General features: G+C 37.5%; 1 protein-coding gene across 2 annotated transcripts; it reads left to right on the top strand.

Moving 5' to 3' along the window:
• The first annotated feature begins 414 nt into the window (after positions 1-414).
• Positions 415-24,464, top strand: LOC121413878. Of its 2 annotated transcripts, XM_041606856.1 has the most exons (16): positions 415-645; positions 2,124-2,603; positions 3,214-3,383; positions 4,161-4,594; positions 5,124-5,431; positions 7,503-7,934; positions 8,893-9,072; positions 9,499-9,583; positions 12,357-12,633; positions 13,143-13,298; positions 17,302-17,511; positions 18,240-18,324; positions 18,645-19,689; positions 20,413-20,892; positions 21,130-21,584; positions 21,970-24,464. In XM_041606856.1, the coding sequence occupies exons 1-16, from the start codon at positions 435-437 to the stop codon at positions 23,130-23,132; spliced, it is 6,171 nt and encodes a 2,056-aa protein (XP_041462790.1). In that variant the 5' UTR covers positions 415-434; the 3' UTR covers positions 23,133-24,464. The 2 variants fall into 2 exon arrangements, with proteins under 2 accessions (XP_041462790.1, XP_041462789.1); XM_041606855.1 differs by having other exon boundaries at positions 20,413-21,584.
• Positions 24,465-25,233: the final 769 nt, after the last annotated feature.

Genomic DNA, 25,233 nt, shown 5'->3' with positions numbered 1-25,233 from the left:
TAATAAAACAAGGTTTGGTCAAGTTTCTATGGGGCCTATCCTGGACTAGTATGCCTGATGAACTTAGATGTAAAAAAGGTCAAAAGTTCTCTATGTAACTGGTGATGTAAGCTGTACCAGCTTGGCGTTTACCAGTAAAAAAAGCTGTCCTGCTGAGTTCTGGGAGTTACCATAAAGTGAGAAACAGAAACAGAAATTAATTTGATATGCTTACTTATGTTGGAGTTAGGTGCTAGCTCTTTATAAACCTTAATCCCATCTCCTGTACCAGTGTCTCTGAATTATATTTCTACTTTGTGTGTACTTTTTAACTGTAACTGAAAATTTTATGGAAGCAAACAAAAATAAAAGATATGAATTATCATCAGATATAAAATTAAATAATGTACCTTTCTTATTTCTTTGAAGCTAACTCTTCAGTAGAAGAACTCATCATGCCCGTGCCTAAACAAGGGAAGCAAGATGGGAAACACCTCCAAACAGTCAAAATCTCTGGGTATTTCCCTAAATACAATTCTTCTGAATCAAGACCAGAGGGGAGACCTGATGACGAAGATGAGGATAACTATAACTATGACAATGACGTGGATGACTTTAATGAGTTCAATGAAGACTTTGAGTGTATATCCACTCCAACAAGGGAGCGTAAGTAAAAACCAGTCTTGGCTGATAGGCTTGATGAATGGTTTGTTGAGAACTGTATTCAAAATGCAAGATGATCCATGGGTTATTATTCCATCAAAGTATCAAAATTTCTGTTAAACAAAAGTATCTCATCTCAGAAAAAATAGGGAAAATGTCATGATTATTATGCCTTTTAGAAGTGATAAAGAGAAATGTCTGAAAATATGGATTATTGCACTTAATAAATCTTAATCATGCAAACTTGACTGGTCAAAGCCTGCAACTATGCCAAAACAAAGGCTATGCTTTTCTATGACATATGATATGCTGTTCATGGGATTTTATGTTAGCCATGTTTAGAATTTTTAATATCAAAACATCTGTGTAATTTGGAGAGTTGTCTTTTTCAAAACATTTTGTTCAATCTATGAATTCATACTCCCAATGTATTAAAATTACCAAGCAAATTATTTCTTGAGTATTCCTTAATATGCAAAATCACACACAGTTGGCCAAATTACAAGTCTACCACCAAATTTTATACATAGTCCCATTAACGTGATTGGTTAACTTTGGTTTGACTTTAAAAAAACATGAGCTAGAAGGTCACACTTGTCGCCTCTGTCTGTGATATGTTACAAAAATGAAGCCCAGAAAAAATTGCGTTCGAAAATAATTATTCAGTGCTTCAAAAATTGAACTATAATTATAAAGTGACCGGAAACACCATCTTAATTTCATCCCATACACTTATGTGTACTATTTAGGTGTCTATAAGACGCCTATTTACAAAATCGGGGTTTGCCTTGTAGTTTAAGCTTTTCATTCTCAATAATGGTTGTTTTCAGGGTTTATAGTTCTAATACATGCACTTGTACACATGTTTCATCTTGGTTTGAGAATTTTTTAAATCGGTTGCTCACAAAGTTAAACAATACCTTTAAGACTTCACAAATAATAATAACATCAATGCTCAATGCTTATAACAAATTTACCATCAACCAATCAGATTTAGAGGGGCAATTAAGTCTTCTATGCTTTATGCCCAACATCAAGGTAAATCAAGGTAAGAATTTCAGGAGTTTTTTTACTGGATTACAAGTTTGTCATTGTAAGTTTTATGAAATGGCCCCCCATATACATGTATGCAAGAAGAAGTCTTGATGGTACCCTGATTTTAAAAGCATAGACTACTTGATTTCTCTGGACATTCCTACTCGACCCATATGATTGTAGTCAAGATTAAATTAACGGTTTTTATTTTTCAGTGAATTTGATTTTCAATTCTAGACAAGGGGCCTGTTGCATACATACAATTTTTTACCTGAGAAAACTCTGGTAAAAACTGAAAATCAAGGTTAGACTGATTTCTGCCATTGACTTTAACACAGGGCAAAGACTCCGGTAAAAACAACCTGAGTTTTCTCAGGTAAAAAGTTTTATGCAACGGGCCCAAGGTTACCTACTAACTACCTTTCACAATGGTTTTTTTTTTTCAGGTATCATGATAAGGAAAGGGGGCAAGAACAAAGAGATCAAAGTCAAGGGAAAATTCATGGTGGATGGACCTTGGTTCATCATCTCCTTTGATGCTGTTTTGGTGAACAATGTCTACGATGTTCAGGGGACACCTACATACTCTCTCCGAATGGAGATGGGGACGAATGGCGAGGACATCCTGAACAAGCTGCTCGGGTACTCTTTCGGCTTTCCAAGCCCGAAAATTCCTGAGGGCCAGATGAAGGAAGCCTTTTTGACCTACTTCAATCAGTGCCGTAGTAGGAATAAGGTGAAGAACTTCACCTTCAATCAGTTCTTCAAGGCATTGGAAGAAGCCTTGAAGATGGAGGTAGACCCCGATTCAAAACTGTTGATACAGGCAGCTAAGAAAATGATCTATCGGTTTGATCCATTCAATAAATGCTTTCGTGGTGTACCTCATGACCGGGAGGAGGAGGAGAAGAAGAAGCAATCCAAATGTGAGTGACTAACAGACAAAAATATTCTCATCTGTAAATTCTGTATTGTGTGATTGGTCTTGAAAGTAAGGTCTTCCAGTTTTTATGCATGATGTACTATCCAAATATTCAGGGAGTATAGAGTACTTATTTGCACTTTAATGGCACATCAGCTGTTTACTTGTACAGTACAAATGACTATACATGTATTTTAAGCCTTTCGGCAAACTTAAATCTAGCACATTTAGAAGAAGAAAAATTGATTACAGAAATTTGTCACATGTGGCTTTGTGAAAATAAATGCAGAGGGTAAGTGCCTGGCATGCATCTTTTTATGCAAGTTATTCTGATTGTGAGGTGAAATAATAAGAAGAGAAATAGTGTCCAAATCACACATCACCTGGAATAAAAGAGAACTTTGTTACTCTTATTTTTTTTGTGGGGGCTGTTAACATTTTTGAAGAGGAGGGGATCTTGTCTTGTGTTATGTTTTAAAGATTTTTTTTAATTAGGCACTCGTGGAATTCAAAATCATACAGAAATACAATGCTGATCAGTGCTCAACCTGTTCTAATGCTTTTCATTATTATATCCTTGCATTCAATATTCCTTCAAAACTTTTTTTACACAGTTGACCTACGGTACATCTACAGATGTTACAAGTGTCCGGTACTCTTTAGAGTGCTCCCTCTGTTGATGGAGAAGGAAGCATTGGCTATCCTGTCAACGGATATATTGAGTGACCTGGAAGATCTTGAATCGGTGCTCAAAAACTCCCCTGAAGACCTAGGATTTTATACCGTAAGATGTTCGTGAGATGATCTTCAATGCGTAACTTTTTCTTTAAAGAGTATTATGGTAACTACTATACGTGTACATGTACCACGGTAATTGGGCTCAATATCCATGTTTGAGATTTCCTATCACCAGTCCTTTGTCTTAGATTTGCCTCTCTGCCTGAATGCAGAGGTGTTTTAGGTAAAGCTAGATAATAATGATGAGCCTGTACTGAATGATAATACACTTGTTATGAAACATGTCCTACTGTGATTGATAAAGGACATGAATTACTTTATTTTATTGTTCATGAATAAGAGTGAATACAAGGCCCCGTCTTACAAAGAGTTATGATTGATCCAATCAATCGTGACTATGGAAATCCATCAGTGTCCTAATTTTTTCAACAGGAAATATGCAAAATGTCTGTTGTAAACAAAGAAGAACATAGCAAATTGTCAAGAAATCGATTAATTTATGGATGTACATTCATATCTAGAAAAGTTTTTGAACCAACATGCATTTTATATGTTGACTTTGCTAGCTTTCGATAGTTGCGATTGATTGGATCAATCGCAACGCTTTGTAAGACAGGGCCCAGGTGTTCCTGTCATTCTGCTGTGGTTAACGTTCATTATCATTCAGTGTCATTGTATGATAATGAATAAACCTTGAATAGACGGTGGAGCATTACATAAATGATGCATATCCTCTCTGTTTATCTCCATCTTGCTCTCTCTCTCTCTGTCTTTACCTATCTCCCCTCTCTCTCTCCCACACTTTATTTATCAAAAACCACAGACCATGCAAGAGCATGGCTGGGGACGGGTGGAGGCTTCCTTCCAAGGCTTCGTGAAAGCTGGCTTGATACCAGCCAACCTCTTCAAATGCACCCAAGACTCTACACAACAAGGCCTATCTTCCAAACCACCCAGTAACCGGAAGTGCCACCATGATGAACCCTCTACATCCACTGCTCACCAAGACAACGCAGGCACCTCATCATCCAGACAAACCAAAAGACCATTACCTTTATCTGTCACGATGGCTAAGGCGATAAAGGACTATGACTTGGTCAAGTCCTTATGCAGGGAAGGAAAACACACATTTGTGAAGGATTACATGATGAGAAAGGCTTGGCATAGAGATGCCTGTTGTCCAAATGTTCCCTTTGGTCACATCAAAGAGGATCATTTTGTGGAGCTTCAGAAGAGAGACGTGGTGACTATCGAAGAGTATGTTTGGTTTGATTTTTGATTCTGCACAATCAGGTGTATTATAGTGTTCTTGTTCGAAGTTTAAACTGATTAAACTCTCTTACATGTACCTGCATTACTGATTTCATAATAAATGAAACCATTGTATACATTCATGAATTTTCATGTACTAAGGGATATAGGTATTGGACAATTTTATGAGGATGGTAAGTCGTCTCTTTCATGTAAAGCAAGTCCAAGAAAGCCTGTACTGGCATTTCATTGATTTGCCTCGACTGCTTCCTACATTGACAAGTGTGCTAATGTTGATAAATTGGCGTGGGCAGAAGAGAGTTTCAGTCAGTAAGCTTTACATACATCAGATGTGTGATTGCATATGTTAAATTTTTGTTTTGCATTGCTCATCAAATTGGCAACAATATGATTTTCTTTTCATTTTACTTATTTGAATGATTGAATATGGATGCAATACAATTCAAAATGAATAATAAATGCTTTTACAAATTGCCAACTGATTTTGTTGCCTTTCTCTCTCCTTTGTCTGCAGAAGAATACCCCAATCTGAAACAATGTACCACTGGAACAGATATCGCCGATATGAGGAGAAGATTGCACGTGCACTGGTATCAGATCTGCTTCACCAAACTGTTGCCAATCAGTCTACCCCACCCACAGAAGAATTCTCAGAGTTCAACCTCGATGAATACCAACTCCCGGCTGTCATGCACATGTGGAAGTCTCCAGTGTCGATCATCCTCGGCAGGGGAGGCTGTGGCAAGACTCATGTTGTAGCCTCCTATATTTCCAAGTGCCTCAAAGAAAGGGAGAATGAAAAGAAGCTTAAAGTAGAGAAAGGTTTGATGATTCTAATGATTCACTTGATTTGATTCGTCATTGTCAACATTACATAAAGTTGGGTCATTGCTACAATCTGCAGAGAATATATATACATTAGAGGATTATTAGCTCATGAGCTTGAATCAAGTGCTAATAATGTAACTTCATGTACTTGATGACTTATTCAGTGCTTCACACGTGTACACGTAGCAACGGGGTTGCTATTCAATCATTAACAAAATCAAGTCTATAAAAACAAGTATGTAACTTTGTTGTGTCGGTGCAGGAACGCCCTTAGCACCACACATACGCGCACCTCATCGGTGCGGAGACGCCTACACATTGAACAATATGGGTGTTATAAATTGCATTTCTGCACACATGTAAGCCGCGAAATTGTGGTGTGAAGGACGTTCTTGCACCGACATAACGACTTCTATGTTTATGGTAGAGCGATTCCATAAGGTACATTGACCCTTACTAAACCCCCAACAAATATTGTCACTACGCCGTCACGCGAAATGTTTTGACCGCGCTGCTTGCTGACTTTTTAATTTCAAGTCTTGCACATCTTTTGAGACCAAATTTTCGACGCCTGGGTACGCCGTCCCGAAATTGCTCAAAAACGCGATTCTGTGTACAAACTCAATGCAGATTGTGTTTTTCAACAAAAAATCATAAATGTATGATTATTTTTACTTTTTTGGTTTGAATAGATTTATTTTATGCTATTTATGATCACAAAAGGGTCCCTGACAAAGTTCATTGGAAAAAACAATAAAATACATAAGAATTTTAAAAACAATAAAATACATAAGAAATTTATTATATTTTTGCAATTTTGTTGTAGATATTTGTTAGAAATGTAATAATTGATACTCCCACCAAAAATTAGTATTCTAGTAGCTATATAAATTGAGTTAAAGACAAAAAAAATACATATAAAAAGAAATTTAGGGCAAATTTCATATGCTTATTTACATTATTAGTTTATAAAAAATATAAACAATTCATTTTTCAAAAATTTTACTACACTGTCTTGTAGTTTGCATCCGGCTCTGCGCGCATGCAAATTTTCGCGGCGATTGCGCAATCAGCGGCCGAGATCTGGGGGGTGACATTGACCCCCCCTCCCCGTATATACTGGTCCGAAATAGCCCAGTAAAGATAAGGTTAATGTATGTCTAATGTCTTGTGGAAACTTCCTGAAGAAATTTGTGTTTGTCTCCTGTTTTACATTCAGATTATAGTGTCTTGAACAATTAAGGAAATGAAAGAAGAATGAAAATAATGGGGGATGAACGTACATGTACAAATATGTTGACTATGGAATTGCACTGTCGTAAAATACTACCAATTTCCAGAATTCTGACTCGTAATTTTGTAATATCTTGATATTTATTCCAAGGCTTCGATTAACCATCGAAGGCTTAATTTGTACGAAATCAAGTTCTTTTGGTGCGATTGATTAAATTGTGCATTATTCAGCAACGATAGTGTGAATTCACATTGCTTGTTAGTAAGAATACATTGTTGATGTAGGCTTGCTAAATATAAAATACTAGAATTCAAGTAAGAAATTTTCTTAGTATGGATCGATTCCTTGTGGAATAGAGTTGCATGAGAAGGCAAAATGGAATGTTAAGTACAGTTCTTTAATTCATTTTATCAGTAAAGTTTGCAGATCTGGGGAGCATTTCATGAAAGGATTTGTCATACGTTTTATCCGACAAGTACCATTTCTATCCGACAGTTTCCATAGTAACACTGCTTCTTAGTCAATGAACATCATTGAAACTTGTCAGATCTGCCAATTTGTCGGACAAAAATGTTGATGAAACCCTCCCCTGGTGAGGGTTTCATCAACATTTTCATCCGACAAGTTGTCACACCTGACAACTTCTTGATTTTGATTTTCTGAGAACCACTGTTACTTTCGTAACTGTCAGAGAAAACAGGACTTGTCGGATAAGTCCTTTACATGAAACACTCCCCATCTTTATCATTGTAATTTGCAAACTACTGCAAACTTTTCTGCTCTATTGGATGCATTTTGAAATTCAATATTATTTTCTTTTACTCAATGAAGCTGCACAAGAAGGTAATCAGGAAGCTACTGATGAGGCTTCAGATGGAGAGGAGAAGGAGGAGAAAGACAAAGAAGAGGGCGAGAGCAATGATAACAGAAATAGAGTAAGAATCAAGGCAATGGACGAACCACTGGTCCTCCTGACGGCCCCTACCGGCCGCGCAGCCTCCATCATCGGAAGACGCACCGGGCTTAAAGCGAAGACGCTTCATAGCGTTTTGGGTACCGCCCGCATGTCTGAACCAGACAAATTCATCTACAGGAAGGTTGAGATCCTCGTCGTTGATGAATGCAGTCTGGTTCCTATCTCTGTCTTGTCAGGAGTCTTGAGTGCACTTCTTAGACATAGCCTCAAGAAGGTCATCTTCCTTGGAGACCCTCATCAGCTTCCTTCCATCGATCCAGGAAACTTCCTTCAAGACATCATCAAAGGTACTCTATCAGATCTGGGCCTCGTCTTACAGAGAGTTGCGATTGATCCAATCAATCGCATCTATGGATTGCCAGCAACATTAACATCTATTATGCATGTTTGTTTAAAATATTTTCTAGCTTTAATGTATATTCATGCATTCATTGTTTTCTTGAAATTTCACTGTGGTTCTCTTTGTTTACAAAGGACATTGGGCAAATTTCCTGTAGAAAAAATCATGACACTGTTGGATTTCCATAGAGTTACGATTGATCATTCGTAACTCTTTGTATTAAAGACGGGGCCCTGTTTTATTTCAGAAGCCAAGAAGAAGCTATTCATTCAGGTAGGTGTTTCATGAAGCTGTTCTTAAGTAACGAGCGGCTTTATGAACGACCGGTGATCCTTTTCATGGTAAATTTTGAGAACCAAATTTTTATTAGTGTGGATTTAGCCCCTAAGAATGAATCACCTGTCGCTCATAAAGTTGCTTATAACTTACACACGGCTTAATGAGACACCTACCTGAATGTATTTAATAGAGATTGATATTTCATCCCATAGGCAAACCTATTTGCAAAATAATTCAAACCATATTATGTGAAAACATGGGTTATAAACCCTTTCAATGTCGAACAAATTTTTTATTGACCCAGAGATTTAACTTGGATAAAGTTACCTGTATTCAGAAAATATCCACCATTGTGGTGATAAAGTAATAGAAATTTCGTTAGATAACAATTCTGAATTTATTCACAATTCTTAATTTTGTTAATAATTCAATGTGGTAATTAAAAAAAAAAATAATTTTACTTGGTGCATTAATGCTGGCTGTAAAACATTCCACCCTGTTTTGTCTTTTTTTTTTTTGCAAATTACAATGTATCTCTATCAATTGCCAATGATTATTTCCATGCACTACTATCAAACGTCAATTTTGTCATGCTCATTTCGCATCCACAATTCCCTTCTCGCTAGTGTTTAAGGAAACCAACAGTGACTGCATCCATACACTGAAGAAAAACCACAGGACCGACGAGGGCGGCAGACTCATCAATGAGAACTCGAGGAAAATAGCCGAAGAGAAACGGAGCGACCTTCAATATCAACCTGACATGTTTGAATTGTTGGACACCTCGGCACGTCAAGCTGGAAATGGTAAGTGGTGCCTTTGCATCTGTGATGGTAGGGGAAGTCTCAAGTTCTGTTTTGTAAGATTGCATACAGAAAACCAAATAGTTAGTTATTGAGCAGAAGTAAAGATCGAGAATGTTTAGACAATTGCTGGTGTGGTGATAATGGCAGCTTGTTGCTGGCATCTATGTTGTGCAGATTCTCTTTTTAATCTAACATTGTTCACCCCTGCTTTATGCTAAAGGTCTGCATATAATGGTCTGTGTGTATATGGAATCTCAATTATGCTAAATATGTCAGAATGGCATCACTCCTTCAGATTGTTACTTTGAAGTTCCTGCCATCCAAAAATCCAAATTATGTAGAATTAAATTTTCAGATATGATCCAGCCAAACGCTAATTATACACAACATTATTCAATTGTGACATTTTTTTCCCATTTTCTGTAGGTCTAGATCAGACGATAAAGACCTTGCTCGAAAGCAAGCCCCAACTCAAAGATGACAGAAACTCACAGTTTGTTGCATTCAGAAAGTAAGTATGCGAGTCTGGCAGCTAGACATGCAACTTGCCAAATATTAAATTCTTACACCTAACTGAGCTTAATTTAGAAGTTTCATGTATTATGGAGGTGTAATAAATCTAATCTGTATACATTTACTATATATGATAAATTGACTGACTGATATTACTTGGTCAAGATAACTGCCGATTTGTTTATTGCTAATTCGTCCACTCCTCACATTGTCTACCTTCATTTAGTCTAATGCCATTTCCATTGACATTTCGTCAAAAGGTCATTTGGTCCAATAACCATTTGTTCCAATCATCACTTCGTCCAATCACCAGTTCGTCTACAACCATTTCGTCTCATAACCAGTTGCTCTAATACCCATTATCTTTTAATTTCACCCAATCAATATACAAATAGCGAAAAGAAAGATGCTCTATTCAACGAGGCGTTAGCCGAGTTGAATAGAGTGTTTCTTTCTTTCACCGAATGCGAAATCTCACACCATTGCACAAATAAGAATATTCGCTATTTGTGTTGTACAACGCCTCAGATTTTTAGTGAAAATATTGGGGGAAAGGGGAGTTGTTCTTGCAGTATCTATGAACAGGAAGCAAAAAAATTGAAAGCAAAAAGCAAATCCCACAAGCGCACATGACCCAGGGCAGCATTGCGCATGTAGCCAGCAAGCTATGCGCGTATTTAACCTTCATTTACTGAGCGCAATGAATTGAATCGTATTGTGACGTAGCCTCCCAAAGCCATGCAACGGTACATTTTAGATGGTACGTCTTCATGCGTGCAACAGTACAAATGTTTGACATTCATCCTCCCATTTGCTCGCGTACAACAAGCTAAGTAGGCGTTGTACAATACTTAATCCAATTAGACCAAATGGTATATGGACTAAATGGCTATTGGACCAACTGGCTATTAGACTAAATGGTGAGTGGACAAAATGACAATTAGACCATGTGGATAGTGGACAAATTGGCATTATACCAATTGGAAATTGAATCCATTTGTTTACCGAGTTTGATTTTGTTAAGGGGATTAAACTGTAAACCTCTCCACAACAAATTCACACAAAAAAAGCAAAAAAAGAAACAACCTCGATTTTTGTTTGAGATCATTACTTTGAAGATAATTGTATCATTTTCTGAAAGCATTATTAGATGGTGATGATGATGATATTTCAAGTTTCTTCATTAATTTATAGAAACCAGACTGAAATCTTGAAAATAAAGTTTGAAATAGATCATACATTTTAAAGGAAAGGGATAGATTGGGTCTATTGATAATGCTGTGTTACTTGATTTTAAGTTCTACTGTGCGAGTCAAACAAAACTTGACTGTTCACAAATCCCCAATTCATGAACACATAATTATTATATATGGCTTGAAAGAGTATGGTCTCCCAAAGAATTTTATATTAGTGATCAGTAGGTATTCTTTGCAGTCATGTAACTTTTGATTAGCGCCAATGCAAGGTTTAACTGCAATGAATGAATCCAGGGGCGGTATTCTGAACATTGTCTTTTCTCCATATTTTATCTTATCTCAGAGATATGACGAAATCGGTATTCTGGTGGATGTCATAACTTTTGTCACAAAAATTGTCATAAATTTTCTCTCTCCTCTTTAGCGCGCAGCAAAAATATGCGGCTTTAAATGCGCATAATCCTTTTATACAAGCAAAAGATATGAAAAAAGTTATGACGGGGTAGCAGTCATAAATTTTGTCATATCTTTTAGTACCAAATATCCCGATACCCTGCCGACTGAATGTCAAGCAAATAATTATATTATTTAGATTAGATTGTGGTATTAGTTTCACTCATCTTCCATGACAATTTTCAAAATTATTTTTTCATGCTACAATTAGTTAGGCCCTACATATTTATTCCTCCTTTTTTTTCTCTGTTTTCCTTACTTTTCTACTTCTCCTCTAAAATTCTGTCTCTCTTTGTAATTAAGCGCATCAATATACGCGTAGTTGCGCGATGCCAGCAACTGTTTTGGGGATACGCCCTACCTGCCACGGGACCTTCCTATTGGCCAGAAGGGCTCCAACTGGGAACTAACGATGATTTTGATTGGTTTGCTTCCGAAAAGATGGGTGGGAACTTTGAGAGATATGACAGGGAAAAGACAATGTTCAGAATATCGATTTGTGACAATCATAGCGGTGTGACATCTCGGAGAGAAATGACAAAAGATATAACAGAGTTCCAGAATACCACCCCTGATGTCAATGATGCCATAATCCTACAAGGGTTGCATGAAAATCCATTTCTAAATCCCTTTTCAGTAACTTATATTATAATTGTTTCAGTAACACTTTTTAGTATCAGTTCTCAAGTTAATTTAGTCGAAAAGGGATTTGCAAATATGTTGACTAACTCATGTAGGATTATGACATCACTGGCCTCTGGATTCATTCATTGCAGTCATGCCTTACTTTGGCGCAATCAAAATTTACATCACTGCAAAGAATACCTACTGACTGCCCGTGCGTGAAGACATACCTCATAAATATGATATCAAATTATTTGAAAGAAGATACTCGTTCCAGCCATACATAGTGATTATGCGTTCATACCATATTTTTTCCTTTATAAAATTGGGATTTATACGGTGTCAATTTAGTTTTTTAGTCCATGGTAGATGTGCAGAGTCTGGTTGATATGTGGAATCTATGGCCACAAAATCTCGCAATAAAGTCGAGATTCAGTGGTTCTCTACCATTGCAATATAAATTATATTTCCTATTTACCTTTGTTTCATCTTGCTCAGCGTTGACGTCAAGGACATCAATGGGATTTGCTGTCGTCACTACGCTGCCCATGCCCCGTATAAGAAAGGAGGCGGGCTTGACCTCCACATCCACGACAAGATCTGTGCTCGAAAGAACGGTACTATTGTAGTCCATGGGGAATATGATCCAAAGGCCAAGGAGAAGAAGAAGAAAGAAAGAGAGAGGGACGGTGAAGCAGGCTCAAGCAAGGATGATGGGGATGATGGCTGTAGAATTAGACGCATCAATAATGGAGACACTTTCTTCATCAAAAATGTGAGTGAATGAAGAGGACTAACTTCAGATTAGGTTTTATGGTTTCTCGATAGAGGGTGCTAGATAAATGCCAGTTATTATCACCATCATCATTGTCTATCTATTACACATAGTTTCATTCTTGCCATCCAACATTTTGATGCTGATTTTACATAATATAATATGGATGATTCTATAAAGCATGTTTTCTTAAAAGAGGAATTAGTTGTCATGGGAAGTTTTTTAGATGATTTAATTTATCAGTGAAAAGAATTATCTTTTTTCATTTGATGAATGAATTATCTACATTTTGTGTACCGGTAATGATGAGAAGTTGTAGTAGTCATCTAATTGTGATATTGCAGAGAAAAGCTCATCCCATAAAGCTTTCTCTTTTCTATAACTCCTCAGTAAGAAACGATCAAAGTTTGTTGTGCTGTTGTTTTTTTAAGAAAAATTTTGATAATGCTTTATCTTGACAAGAGATTTCAAAGCCTGAAACCAAATAAAAATATTTTTGTTATTGTCAGTGGAGGGTGGAGGTGGAACAGAACAAGAAGAGGGATATTGTTACTCTCCAGTCACTGGACGAAGAAGAAGGAAAGGTGTTTGAGGTCAACTTGAGAGATCTGATACGGAATTTTAAGATAGAGTATGCTTGGGCTCGGACAATCAACACCTACCAGGTAAGTTCATTTGCAGTGATCCTCAGAGATGATGTTCTTACATAGGCTGGGTTTCCCCAGTCTGTCAAATGAGCCAACAAGTCCAAGCTCGGCCAAATTTTCAAGCAAGACACTCAGAGCTACCCAACTAGTACAGAATTTTCAGTATTTAGTATTGAAAAATGTGAAAAATGAGAAAACTTACAAATATTGATATATAAAGTTTCAGTTTTATGTGTTGTCCTGTGGTGGTGATTTTTTAACTGATTGCTAAGAAAGCATGGATGCTTGTAAGCAAGCAACTGGAGGACCGACGGCTTAAAGGTTCTGGCAATGAGGATTAATGCCTTACCAAAGGGCACTAAACGCACCATGTGCCGGATTACCAGAATACGAATCCCCCGCTCTACCGACTTAGCTATCGTGCCTCGCTGTGATATTTCTTTAAAAATACTAATTTTCTCACCGAAATACTGATTTTCATATTTTAAAATATTGAAATGTTCTTGTTCAGGATGGCACGTCTGGACAAGATTGAAATTGGACCCTTAATGATTTTTATTAAAAATAAAAATATTGATCGTCCATACTTTAAAGTAAAGTAAAGTTTCATCAATATCCATTGGTTTAGAGGTATAGCATTCGCATTATTATAATGCTGAAATATTAATATTCCATACTCTTTAGTACTAATGTGCATCCATTAAATGAAAGTTTACAAAAATTTACATATTTTTAGCAAATAGTAAAAATACTCAGCACTCGGCAGCCAACAAAAATGGAGAGTTCTTAGAAGATACTCTGATCATAGATTTTATACTACAAACTCAGGAGAGGGGGGGGGGTCATGTTTCTATGTTCTAAATTCCCTTTTTTAGTTCCACAAATTTGTCTACTCCTTGGAAATACAATGTTTTTATTTTCCATTATTGGTGTTAATTCCTCTTCCATCTCATTTTCATCAATTACGTAGCCCTTTCGCATGTTATTCTAAATGCACATACAAGTACCTTCATTTTTAGTATAAAAAAAATGGGAGGTACCCTCATCTTTAATCCCAGGAGATCAGTGAAAAGGGAAAAATATATATTTGAAAGGCTCGCATTGAATAGAAAACCAGGAAGTTCGAGTGAAAAGGAAAATAAAATCAATACATCCTAGTTGAACTCAAGAAGTCAATGTATAGAAAACATCTATTAAAATTCCCAACCCATTCAACCCACCCCTATTGAATAGAAACACAGAGTTTATTTGAATGGAAGAAAGAATAAAATCAATACACCCATATTGAACATTGTGTACTCCCAGAAGTTAATGCGTGCAAAAATACATCCACCCATCCTCTTCACCAAGTACACAGAAAACACAGGAAGTTAATGAATAGAAGAAAAAAAATCAATACGCCCTCATTGTACTTGTCTACTAATGCATAGAAAAAAAATACAGGGTATCTATGCACCCATCCTCTTCACCCATTACACACTCATTAAATAGAAAACACAGGAGGTTAATGAATAGCGGAATAAATCAATACACCCTCATTGAATATTTTGTACTTAGAAAGTCAATGCATAGGAAAAATATCTATGCACCCATCCTCTTCACCAAGTACACACTCATTAAATAGAAAACACAGGAAGTTGATGAATAGAAGAAGAATCAAAGACCCCATGCTGGGGTTAGCATGAATATACCAAGAAAGTGTGGTTTTTATTCTTTGTAAATTATGAGTCCTACTTTCGTGAGAGAAAGGTTCTTTGGTTAGGTCGAATTTGATATCTCTCTCTTTTTTTATGTTTCTTGTGGATTAGAATAGTTTTGTTATCATTGACAGGGCATTGTGTAAACAAGTGTTCGGTATTTATTTGAGTAATTTAAAGGGGAATCCAGCCTTAGCCATAAAATGTGTTGGGAAGGGGAAAAATACATTAAACAGAATGGTGAAAGTTTGAAAGAATTCAGACAAGCAATAAGAAAGTTATAGCTACTTTAAAGTAGAGATCACTAATAATACTATGTAGATTTCAAATTGGCAACTGGGTAAGTAAATTATGACGAGGGGCAAGGACAACTTTCCCATAGGCCATGTACTTTATCATCAGGGATTTGTGGTTTTCTTCAAGGTACCCATTCCCCAGGGGCAGTAATCTAAATATAACCCAGGTAGTATATTGTTTTATGTCTTCATGAAAGAAAATATAATTTGAAATAAAAATGTTGGGAAAAATTTATTTTAGCCATATGTATTGGAGTACATGCAAGAGTAGTCCTTGCCTTACATCACTATGACATCCCATATGCGGCCAATATGAAGTCTCCATGGGTATAGTGACTACCAATATTTAAAACTTTTAACAATTCATAACTTTCTAGTTAGTCCAATATTGTTCAAACTTTCACCTATCAGCATGTCTGATTTTTATTTTCCTCATAAAAAACAAGTTTTCATTTGGGTTGAATTCCCCTTTCAGCTAGTAAGTTAGCTGTGAGTAGAGTGATGTGATTATTTTGTAGGGAATTGCAAATTTTTCATGTGTAGCAAATATATGTTAAAATGCATATCAAACACTCAAGCTAATATTTAAAAAAAATTGGGTGTGGCAAAAACTGGCAATAAACCTCATGAAATGCTCCTCGAGTTTGCTTAATATTTTTCCTCAACCTTGTACTTATTAATACTGTCTGCGAATCCAGGTTTGAGGCCATGAATGCAATACATATGTTCTGTTTGGAGTTTTTTTTTTCTTCTTTAATCAGATCAATCCTATCATCACAAGTGGTTGCTTCCATATTTGCATTTTTGTGTATTATGAATGCTCATGTTTCACAAAGTGTTATGTGTGAAGTAAATTCCTGGGGTGGGATTCTGAGATCCATTTTATCTCAGATAAAAGAAAATATTTTATCTCCGATAAAATCAGTGACATAAAATACCCTTAAAATACTCTCCAAATTAGTATTCTGAGAACCATTTTATCTCTGTGCATACCTACTTTTGAAGCAATACCCAATGAGAAACAAGCACTTTCATCTCAGTCAACCAATGAAAATCCATATCGTCAGGAGGTGTGGCAAAGGAGCGGGATTGCATCAATTTATTGAGTTCAAATGCGCTTGCACTATACGCTAGCACATCTTTACAGAGATTTCTTTTGAAAAATAACAATACTCTCATTTTTTTTTCGATGTCAATATCTCATCAATACAAGCATCATTTCAAAGACAATGTTAGTCCAGAAAAATCTTATGAAATGGTTCCTCGGAGATTACTCTCAATAAGTATAGGGGCAAGTTGAGTCAACTTTGAAACAGAAAGTACTTTTTTAGAGGAAAATACAAATTTCAGCCAAAAAGTAAAGAATGGTGTGAAATAGATAGGGGCTTTTTAACCACACGTCTTTAAATATAATAAAGACTTAAGAACAACATTGTTAGTCCAGTTATGGATCCTTATTCTTGTCTTTTACATGATGGATGCATATGAAATGTGTGGATGTGAAAATATCGCATTAAGTTCTGACTTGGGTAAGTTGAGCCAGCCAACACAGCTTTACACTAGGCCATTGTAATCTTATGGTAATGTACATGTATATTAAAAAAAACCCTTAAAAATCCATCGATATGCAGGCAGAAAGGAGCAAATTCACATGACAGTTCTTTTACGTTTAGAGCATGTTAGTATTTATAGAGAATTAGCAAGTGAAAGACTTTAAATCAAAACAATTTACATGCTGGTTTTTCCCCCATACATCTTGTACATAGTTTTTGTGGCTCAACTTACCCTGACAAATGAGGGGCAAGTTGTTCCATTTGACATTGTTTTTTTTTCAAAGGTCACAGTGACTTTAATTGTGGGGGTAGAAAGTTATATATAGGTAAAAAATATTTCCCAAGAATTAAATTTTAAGGCAAGGTACTTATTTCTACAAGATTATTTGTCATATCAATTCAAAAATGCAAAAAGCAAAAAGTGTCACAACTTACCCCGCCTTCCCCTACTCTTGTTTTTTCTTTTATAACTCAGGGATCTGAGACAGACCACATTGTCTACGTCCTCAGTCCGAGCTCTCCTTACGAGAACCGGCAGCACCTCTACACTGCCATCACAAGAGGGCGCAAAGGATGCATCATCATCGGGACACCATCCCGCCTAGGCACAGTCATCAAGAAGGATCCTAGAGAAAGATTCACAAGTCTAGCAAGGTTCCTAAAAGAAAACCTTGCTGAACCCCAGGTATGTACTCCATGTACATTATTTCATAGCCCCTTTAGAACCAATGAGTTACCGTAATTGATGGAAATCAGTAAGCGATGATTGTTTCACCAATGTAACAAAGCACTGATTATTTTCCCCTCAATTTGCGTGTTTCTGATGAATTGAATACACTTGTAAATCAGAAAAGTTTATGTCATGATGTGTAGCTCCAGGATATCATTTTATCAATATTTTCGTCTGACAAGTAGTCAGATCTGACAACTTTCCTTGATTTCAATTGAATGAGAAGCACTGCCACTATGGTAACTGTCAGATAAAACAGTACTTGTTGTACATTTATCCTTCAAGTACCTTCATGAAATGCTCCCCTGATTTCGTATTCTATTTCTATTGAGCAATTAGGCTTTACAATAATAATAGCAGGGCCCATTGGGAGAATGGTTTTCAGAACTGAAGTGGCTTCTCTGGGTCAATATACCTATATTATTATCATTATCACATTTTCAAAAGCAGCAGATGTTTTGTCAATAATTGCATATTCTGAATGTTTGTTTACCCCTAAGAGAATACCTTGTTATAAAACCATGATGTTTTCACTAATTTATTTAAGTGAACTTGTTCCTTTGAACTCTCTCTATAGTACATTGTATATTCTACCAACATTATATCATTTTTTTAAAGGGTTCTTTTTGTGTTATGTATTTATTAATTTTCAATATGTTAAAATTTCTTTTTATATCCTACAGTTCTCAAGGTGTAATTATCCTGGACAGGCGGATCCAAGAACACCAGAGAGACAAGCACCAAACAACTTCTCCGGGTCTAACACAGGTAATTAATGAATCCTTGTAGACTGAACCAGTATATTTACTATAAATCTCTGAAAAATTGCCATTCACTGTAGCTAATAGTAGTACTGAGAGATGATCAGCATGTGATCCAGTACTGAATACATAGCAATTTATTATCTTTACACATTTGGGAGCATTTCATTTTCAAACTATCATGAACAGATTAGTAATAATATACGGTAGTTAGTTTGAAAAATAATGATATTATAATTTTTTTTTTTTCATATATTTCTTAAAGGCCAAGTCTGTTTTAAATTAGCACTAATTATTTTTCCCCCATTTTATTTGTTTTTTTTTTAGGAGTTTCGGCATCAAGCCCGTGCCTGAAGAGTCTGGCACAAGAATGGTCTGTGAGGAGATCACCTTTACACCTACCAGCGGGTTCAAATCCATCTACTCCTGCATCTGGTCAGCACCAACCGAACCAGTGGAGAATGTGTGAAGAGCTTGCCAACAGTCTTATATCCAATGGCCATCCAACCTCGAGAGCAGTTCCAGTCTCTGGATGTGAGTCATCTTCAAGATCCAATGGCCCATCAACCTCAAAAGCGGTTCTAGTTTCGGGATGCGAGTCATCTTCAATACCCAATGGCCCATCATTCTCAAGAGCACTTCCAGTCTCAGGATGCGAGTCATTTTCAAGATCCAATGTTCCAGCAACCTCAAGAGCAGTTCCAGTCTCTGAATGTGAGTCATTTTCAAGGTCCAATGGCCCATCAACCTCAAGTGCGGTTCTTGAATCTGGATGCGAGTCATCTTCACTTGGGTGCATGTCGTTAGTGGGCCCCGTAAATGGATGTGGTCCATCAGCACGAGCCACGCCTGCTTGCAATCAACTATCAGGAAACTCCAGAGGTAGCCCATCAGTAGGTCCCTCCACTACAAACACATCATCTACACACAAAGCACGACCAGTGACCGCTAATAAAAGTAACCCATCCATAGCACCAACAGGAACCTCTAATGGATGGAGCCCATCAGAAAAGCCCTCACATGGATACCAACCACTACCAGGAACATCTAATAGAGAAAGCCCATCAGTAAGGCCCTCATCTGGATACCAACCACTACCAGGAACACCTAATAGAGGTAGCCCATCAGTAAGACCCTCATCTGGATACCAACCACTACCAGGAACATCTAATAGAGAAAGCCCATCAGTAAGGTCCTCATCTGGATACCAACCACTACCAGGAACATCTAATAGAGGTAGCCCAACAGTAAGGCCCTTATCTGGATACCAACCACTACCAGGAACATCTAATAGAGAAAGCCCATCAGTAAGGTCCTCATCTGGATACCAACCACTACCAGGAACATCTAATAGAGAAAGCCCATCAGTAAGGTCCTCATCTGGATACCAACCACTACCAGGAAACTCCAGAGGTAGCCCATCAGTAGGTCCCTCAACTGCAAGCACAGCCCCACCAGGAACCTCTAATAGAAGCCCATTAGAAGGTCCGTCATCTACACAGAAAGCACGACCAGTGAACTCTAATAGAAGTAATCCTTCTATAGCACTAACAGGAACCTCTAATGGACATAGCCAATCAGTAAGGCCCTCATCTGGATACCAACCAATCCCAGGAAACTCCAGAGGTAGCCCATCAGTAGGTCCCTCAACTGCAAACACAGCCCCAAAAGGAACCTCTAATAGAAGCCCATCAGAAGGTCTGTCATCTACACACAAAGCACGACCAGTGACCTCTAATAGAAGTAACCCCTCCATAGCACTAACAGGAACCTCTAATAGAGGTAGCCCATCAGTAAGGCCCTCATCTGGATACCAACCACCTGCAGGAAACTCTATTGGATGCAGCCCATCAGTAAGGCCCTCATCTGGATACCAACCACCTGCAGGAACATCTAATAGAGGTAGCCCATCAGTAAGGCCCTCACCTGGATACCAACCACTACCAGGAACATCTAATAGAGAAAGCCCATCAGTAAGGCCCTCATCTGGATACCAACCACCTGCAGGAAACTCTAGATGTAGCCCATCAGTAAGGCCCACATCTGGATACCAACCACCTGCAGGAACATCTAATAGAGGTAGCCCATCAGTAAGGCCCTCATCTGGATACCAACCACTACCAGGAACATCTAATAGAGAAAGCCCATCAGTAAGGCCCTCATCTGGATACCAACCACTACCAGGAACATCTAATAGAGAAAGCCCATCAGTAAGGTCCTCATCTGGATACCAACCACCACCAGGAACATCTAGTAGAGGTAGCCCATCAGTAAAGCCCTCATCTGGATACCAACCACCTGCAGGAAACTCTATTGGATGCAGCCCATCAGTAAGGCCCTCATCTGGATACCAACCACCTGCAGGAACATCTAATAGAGGTAGCCCATCAGTAAGGCCCTCATCTGGATACCAACCACTACCAGGAACATCTAGTAGAGGTAGCCCATCAGTAAGGCCCTCATCTGGATACCAACCACTACCAGGAACATCTAGTAGAGGTAGCCCATCAGTAAGGCCCTCATCTGAATACCAACCACCTGCAGGAACATCTAATAGAGGAAGCCCATCAGTAAGGCCTTCATCTGGATACCAACAACCTGCTGGAAACTCTATTGGATGTAGCCCATCAGTAAGGACCTCATCTGAATACCAATCACCTGCAGGAAACTCTATTGGATGTAGCCCATCAGTAAGGCCCTCATCTGAATACCAACCACTACCAGGAACATCTAATAGAGGAAGCCCATCAGTAAGGCCCTCATCTGGATACCAACCACCTGCAGGAAACTCTAGATGTAGCCCATCAGTAAGGCCCTCATCTGGATACCAACCACCTGCAGGAAACTCTATTGGATGTAGCCCATCAGTAAGGCCCTCACCTGGATGCCAAACTACACATCCACCTCCACCAGGAACCTCTAATGGATGTAACCAGTCAGTCAGGACCTCATCTGGATTCCATCCACCACCAATAACATCTAATATAGGTGCATGTAGCCCATTGGTAAGGCCCTCACCTGGACACCAACCACCACCAGGAACTTCTAATGGCCGTAGCCAGTCAGTAAGGTCCTCACCTGGACACCAACCACTAAGGTCCTCACATGCATACATCTCATCCTCAAGAACATTGCCTGCATGCAACCCTGTAGCAGAAGCCTCATCTGCTTACAATTCATCAGGACCTGTCCCTCTGAGTGATCAATCCAAGGCAGTGGATCTTCCTACACCAGTAGCAACAGAAGATGTTCAGCCAGAAGTCAGAGGTAAGGATGATTATTCAATGTTATATATGAATGATTTTTATATGAATGGTTGATATTTCATTTTCACACTTGATTGTCAGCATTTATCTTTTGGCTTGATTATTTCTGGCGGACTTGGTTTAGATAATTCAGTATAATTTCTGTGATTGATGTCATTACAATAATGAGGTCTTATTATTATGTTAAGATGGATTTCAGAGTGAACACATATAAGTCATAAATGAATCAAGCTACTCTTTGATGATATCCTCAAGAAGAATAATATGAAGTGAAGAGCAGAACCACTGAGCAATACAGATAGATGTTGCCCACTCTCATATTTTCATTTCTGTACTATTCAGGATTCTTATGTATTTTTTTTTCTTTTGTCCTTCTTTATTAACAGCCAAACCCAACAGAGACAGACTGTCGAGGAAGCGTAAAGTCAGAGCTGTTGCTTCTACGGTCAACCAACAGGTGTCGTCCATCCACAATGGTACTGTGCCAGTGGATTCAGGAGAACCCAAGAAGTTTTGTGCAAGGGGATCATCTCTTGCAATGAGTTCAGAGTCTGCTGTAGCCGGGGGGCAGATGCAGCTGAAGAAGGATCCAACATCCATTGAGAATGGTAGAGAACAGGCAAGAGCAAAAGAGACATCGCCAGGAAAGGATGAAAGAGAGATGCCTTTCACTTCTGTTCTTCCCAGGGAACAAACTTTTGTTGTTCCATCCAGGTGCAGTACAGATGGTGATGAGAAAAAGTCCCACTCCACATCCCGCAGCCACTTGAAGCGTTTAAGTGACACCCTAAAGGAAGATGTTCAAAGTGCGGCTACAGGCAGCAAAGTGAAGAGATTAGCTACTGATGAAAAGGTATCAACAGTATCATCTTCCAGGTATGACAGATTGAGCTACAATGATACATCCATTTGCCCAAGGAGGGCAGTGGATGTCAGAGAGTCTCCTAAAAGGCTGAATAGTTGCTCGAGATCACCCTTGAGAAGTCTGTCTTCTACATCTAGAAATGTTCTGAAACCTTTTTCCTCTAAATATCCACAGGGTAAGGAGAAATCTCAAATTATTTCAGAGATTAATGAAATGCAGACGTGTTCTACCAAGATTCAGTCTGTGCAACAATCATCAGAAAGCAGCCAAGAGGTCCAAATCTGTGTTCCAGGTCTATATAGAGGGCGATTCCGTTTTGTAAGGCGGCTCTACAGTCAAGACAGCGAAGACCAATCATCCCAGAATGGAAAGTCAACTGGATGGAAGGAAGAATGTCCATTTGAAGATAGTGAAGATCTAGAATTATCCCAATTTCTCTTGCAGCCACCATGTGCCCCTCAGCTCCATCCACCGCTGAACAGACTGGAAGAATGCCATGAAGATGCTGATGATGAAGGTAGTGATGAGAGTGATGACACTCTTTTATCCTGCTCATCAGATGAAACAGTGTTCTCTTCCAGTGGTACAAGTCCTTGCCTAGGAACAAGTGGTGGTTTTGGTGATGATGAAGATGAGGAACTGTCACAATTCCTCTTTCAACATCCAAGTTTGCAGATACTTTAATTTCTAAATAAGCATCGGAATACTTGCTTATGCTTACATGCAACACAAGACCTTATCAGATGTCCTATATAGTAGTAAATCCCAAAGTCAGGGAGATAAAGGCATAGAAAACTGAATACTTGGCATATCCAGCTTTTCTGGATGGTGTATATGTGAATAAGGGTGATCATGACACCAAGGATTGGTGTGTAGTGTACTTTGTATATAGACAAATCATGAATTGGGTGTGCCTGTAATGTAGAGTAAACACTGCTGTAGTTTACATTGTGCAATAAATAGCAAGCATTCATACTTTTCAAATTCATTGACTGCCTAAATAGATGATATGCATAAATTTCAAGGTGAAACTTCATCAATATCTTGCTACAAAAATCATGTTGCATCATTGATGTATTCCAAGTTATAATAATAATAATAATAATAAGACATTTATAATGCGCAAACATATCCACCCTATTAGGGGTGCTCAAGGCGCTTACAATAAACTTAACTCACTACTGGTACAACTTACAATTTGGCCATTAGATAAGTTTTTAAACTGGCCTTGAAATGTTCTACTGATCTACAGTCTTTTAGTTTAGTTGGAAGATTGTTCCATAGACGGGGAGCTGCTGATGCAAATGCACGATCTCCCCATGACCGTCTGGTTTTTGGAATAGAGAAATCGAGAGAAGAAGTCTTAGAAGAGCGAAGACCAGAGCGACCAGGTTTTCGAAAATCAAGAAGAGAGTTATACTGATTTAATGGCTTGTGTTTTTATTTCTAATCATTGGTAATTTTACAAAGGAAGTTATGTAACACATCACAAGGATGAAAAAGAAAGTGAATATTTCTAACTAAGTAGTGGGGTATGGATTCAGTTAGACCAATATGCTATTCCCAAATTTGAAAACAGTATTTATGTATTTAGTAATTACCATTGTAATACTAGACTGATTACTGAACATTCATTGAAAATGGTCTATTTAATTCATTTGTTTTGTAATCCACCCTCATTTGAAGTGAAAATGGAAATATCAATTGTAAGTAATTGATTATTGATATATTTAGAATGATTATGTAAATCATGAAATTATTTTTTTAAAAATGCAATATATTTATGATGTATTTGATTTCAAAATAAGCTTTAACCCATCCATTTTCAGCATAAATCTGTGCTTTTGCAATCCTTCCAAATATTGAAACTTTGGAGTATTAAAACCTGGTTAAGAAAAAATATATAACCATATCATAAACCAAGCTCTTCGCTCACAAGACCTTGAAGCAGTAATCTATCTTTCTCAAGAAGAGTAGTCTCAAAATTATGTAGTACCGGTATATTGTAATATCAATATGATATTTTTATTAATCTTGTTTCGCAATAATTCTAGTTATCTATACATTACTATCTGTGGGCAATATTGAAATGTATTTTCTAGTTATGTAATTTAATACACATTATTTTACTCTCTGTGCAAAAGTTGATTGTTGGAGGCACTTGGGGCATCGGGTTTCATGATTATGATGAGCCCTCTTGTTTGTTGTTATTAATGAATAGTGGTCTCTCTTTTCATTTCAAACAGTATTACCAATATATATTTCTATATTCAATGACTTTATTTTACTTATCTTGAATTTTGTATAGATATTGTACATAATTTGAATTTTGTTTGATTTTATTTTGAATTTCAATGTAATATGATTTTTGATGTTATATATATATTTGAATGATTTAAATCATTAATTATATAAGTCTAATACATTTCAAAATTTAATTTCTCTGAAGGTTGCACCCACCATTGGTATTACTGATATTGCCTTTGTGTATGCAAATGTATGTAAAAGGGGACCCTTTTTAAATTTTCTGGATATTCTAAATTGCCACTACTGACCTCTGTATAATCGATTATGTACATTGTACAATATGAATGGGCAAAAAAAAAACACATTTTCTCAAAAGTGAGCACTAAAATGTATATTGTAATGTGATCTCTGAGTGAAGAACTGTGTGAAAACATGATAAAATATATCATTACTTATCTCATGTAGGGGTTTTTTGCTGTATTTTTATATATTCCAAATGGCTACTCTACGTCCCTAACTACATGTATATTATGAACAG

Source organism: Lytechinus variegatus, chromosome 4 (genome assembly GCF_018143015.1).
Source record: "Lytechinus variegatus isolate NC3 chromosome 4, Lvar_3.0, whole genome shotgun sequence".
NCBI classification, from domain to species: Eukaryota; Metazoa; Echinodermata; class Echinoidea; order Temnopleuroida; family Toxopneustidae; genus Lytechinus; species Lytechinus variegatus.
This window is presented reverse-complemented; position numbering and strand designations above follow the sequence as displayed.